Here is a 3,698-nt window from a genome sequence, read left to right as displayed (position 1 = left end):
TATTTGCTATTGACTGTTCAAATGCGGAGTTTTGCGCAGCGCAGAGTAACGCGTCGTGTGTGTGTGTGTGAGGGGAACAGGGTCACATCACAGGAGAGTGAACTGAAAAAAATTCTGATGTCTGTCAGAAATCATAGCACGTCAGCTGTCTTAACCGTGGCTTGTGTACTGCAAACACATACCAGCTTCATCACTGTGTCTGTCACGCGACTCTGTTCCCCTTTCGGGCTCTGTCTTTACATTTATTTTGAAAGATGAAGCTCGCGATTATGGTAAGGGGCGTTACATTTCCGACGAGTGCTTGCGGTGTTCGGCCAATCACAATGCACTGGGTCAGCTGGCCAATCAGAGCAGACTGCGCTTGTCGGAAGGAGGGACTTTGTAGAAAACGAAGCGTTTGACAGAGGCGGGGCATAGAGGACCTACAATAATGTACAGTATTTGAAAAATAATGTGTTTTTTGAACATTAAAGCATGTCAACATATTCTGTTACACCAAATACACAAAATAATGATCTTTATGACCCCTTTAATACATTTCAAACCAGACAAATGAATGGAGACCTAATTATGAGCTAATTACTTGTGGAATAAATGAGGGAAGATGTATAAAAAAAAGTTGATATGATGGTTGTGACAGAAAATATAAACATAAATTTAAAAAAATAAAACATCATGTGAAATTCCCCAGAGCCTATGTGAAATTGTTAAACTCATACCAGGTAAACCATTGAAAGAGGACCTTAACTTTTATTGATATTACACAATTTTATAAATGTTGACAACTATATGGAAACCTTCTAAAATGGATAGTGTTTAAAAGGGATAGTTCACCCAAAAATGTATTTACTCATTTATTGCAATAAACCTGTATCATTCGTTTATTTCTCTGCAGGGCACACAAAAAGATATTTTGCTAAATATTTAACTCTTTTGCCAGTGCAGTTAACAACATTGGACCACACTGACCTACCTACATATACACTGAATGAACGAAAAAAAAATCATATTGGTTTGGAGCAACATAATAGGGTGCAATTCTATATTATTTTATTTTTCTACTTTAGGTTGCAGCAGTCAATGTGTGATGCACAGCAAGCTACAGGGAGAGCGAACTGGTATATCTTCACATTTTGATCTCCCTTCTTTTGTTTATTGTTGTATTAATACATGTACAAAATTTACTTTTTTAATATGTATATATGCTTTCGGCAGGCTTGAGGAAGCACTGCAGACTTCCAGGAAGCAGCTAGAGGAATATGAGGACACACTGTCGCAGAGAGAAAGCCTGATTAAAGAACTCCACACTAAAGCTGAGATTCATCACCACCAGCTCGGACAACTGGCTCAAGTGAAGACTGAACTATCCAGTGCCAAAGAAATGAGTGAGGTGATGAGATATTAGACTTTACACCAAAACATTCACAATAATTTAGAAATACCAGTTACTCCCATTATAACAGAAATGTATTTTGTTCTATCAGTTCTTGCAGGCAGAAAATGAAATGGCACGGGAACAGATGGAGGAAAGTGAGCGATTGCTGAGGTGCCACTTACAGGGCCTGAGAGAGAGAAACTTGGAGTGTGAAGACCTCAAACTAGCGCTGGAACAATTGCGGTACAGAATATTCCTGTCTACTCACTGTTACTTTTTAGAACAAATCAGAATGAATGGAAGTCTTTTTCTGATGGAATCTCTTCTCTAAGGCTTGAGAAAGAGTCCCTTCAGGAAGAGCTGGACAGTACACGAGACAAAGCCCGCAGCATGCTGCTGGAACAAGGAGAGCAGATGGCTCAGGCATCTAATGATGTCATGCTTCTAAACCACAGAGTTTGCTCTCTCACGAGCATCTTAAAGGAGTCTCTAACCTCCAAGGTCCCTATGCTTTACTACACTTCTCATAATTTATGTGCTCTGAATTACTGAAGGTTTAATTTTTGTTTTCAATTTTCATTTTAAGTTTAAAAATTTAAAAGTGAAATTGTTGTTTTTCTCATTTATATTAGTTGTTCTTTTTATATTATAGTTTTTTTAAATATTCAACCTTTTTTAACATATTTTTCAAATATTTATTTTTTATTTTTAATAATTTTTTAATTAGTTGTCATGGCAACATTTCTAATTTAAGTTGAATATTTAAATTTTTTTTTTTCAGCCTTATTTTAATTAAAATTATTTTTTAAATAATTTTAGTTAACAGTAACAACACTTGTTTGCAGTTTCTTGTGTAATTTGGTCAATTTCACAAGAAAGTTTAAAATCTGAAATGTGCTTATGGGTATTTTCTAGTACAATTTTTTGTTAATTTAGTTTTCTAAATCAACGTTTTAAGGTATAACAAGTAAATGTTGTTGGGTTTACTTGTTTCTAGGTTTTGTTAAGTGGAAAAACTTGATATAGAATAGTACAAATTAGTTGTTAATTGACATCACTCCAGTGAATGGTTAGAGTTTTTTTTTATTGTGTATGCTATATTTATTCAAGGTGCTTTTTTGCTGAATTAATAACATTGTTTTGCATTTCTCAGGAGTCAGAGAACTCTGATAAGACATTGCAGTCTCATCGACATCCCTCCAGCTCTTTTGTGGATTCTATTATGGTGGCCATGATGAAGACACAGGAACCTGAGACAGAGTCTCCTATGGGTTCAGGTGCGTTAGTGTTTGGTGCTTGTTTTGTCTTGTTGGAAAGCAGTTCTAATCCTGCATAATTTATTGAGGATCTTTTCCTGTTGTGTCAAAGGTTTCTGGTTTCTTGCAAAACTTGTAAATAATCACAGACATGTTCGTGTGTGAGAATGTAGTGGTGATTCAAAAGGTCTTAGACGTAGTTTATAGGACTATGGATGTGTACATTTAAGAACATGGAATACAGCTCCACACAAAAGTTTTGATGTCAGTTCTATTAAACTTTTATTATTATTTTTAATGATCACTTACATCGAGGGAAAATTGAATAGAGATGTATTCATCATAACTGTGCAGCCCTCTTATGTTGTGTAATGTTTTGCAGAGGAGAGGGAGGTGCAACAAGATGGCATTGGCAGTGAAACCAGTGCTTTTACCCGAATACCACCAACTACACACACAGAAGTGAAAGGTACATTCCTTGATAACACATTCATATATTAGTACTTACGTTAGATTCAATCTCAAATATGTATGTATATGTATGTTATATCTGTGTTTGTGTCTATATGTGAGTGTAATAATTAGGGCTGCACGATTAATCGCATGCGATATTTAACGCGCATCTTATCAGTAAAGCCGGTTCTGTAATCAGCGGTAAATCTCCATCACCTGCGTGCTTTCACATTGAGCAGCATTAACTACACAGAGCCGTTGTTCACTGACGAGCTGCGCTAAACCACGATCATATTCACGCGATTTTTTGCTCTGCTCGTCAGAGAACAACGGCTCTGTGTAGGCTTCAACTCCTGAGAGAGATAAAAAAGAGAGAGAGAGAGAGAGAGGGAGGGAGAATGAAATAAGAAACATTTGCTTTAACATGTTTAACTCTGTAATATATATTTCTGATTTAACATGTATGCACTGTTGGGGTTGTAGAGAGAGAGAGAACCAAACAGAATAATCATGTTACTGACATCTAACTCCAAATGTAAGTATATAAGAGCAAAACCCACAAACTGAATGTTCTCTCTTCTTTCCTCAATTGTTTGTCAATCCGGTAATACTTT

General features: G+C 36.2%; 1 protein-coding gene across 1 annotated transcript in view; it reads left to right on the top strand.

Moving 5' to 3' along the window:
- The window catches only part of spag5 (sperm associated antigen 5), a 36,581-nt gene that overhangs the window by 25,439 nt on the left and 7,444 nt on the right, over positions 1-3,698 (top strand). Inside the window, exons 14-19 of the mRNA XM_016495720.1 lie at positions 1,068-1,118; positions 1,216-1,390; positions 1,485-1,618; positions 1,708-1,876; positions 2,529-2,652; positions 3,014-3,100. Of these exons, the coding sequence (XP_016351206.1) occupies positions 1,068-1,118; positions 1,216-1,390; positions 1,485-1,618; positions 1,708-1,876; positions 2,529-2,652; positions 3,014-3,100 (740 nt within the window). The remainder of the gene's footprint in view (positions 1-1,067; positions 1,119-1,215; positions 1,391-1,484; positions 1,619-1,707; positions 1,877-2,528; positions 2,653-3,013; positions 3,101-3,698) is intronic.

This window comes from Sinocyclocheilus anshuiensis, unplaced genomic scaffold, assembly GCF_001515605.1.
Source record: "Sinocyclocheilus anshuiensis isolate Anshui unplaced genomic scaffold, SAMN03320099.WGS_v1.1 scaffold517, whole genome shotgun sequence".
NCBI classification, from domain to species: Eukaryota; Metazoa; Chordata; class Actinopteri; order Cypriniformes; family Cyprinidae; genus Sinocyclocheilus; species Sinocyclocheilus anshuiensis.
This window is presented reverse-complemented; position numbering and strand designations above follow the sequence as displayed.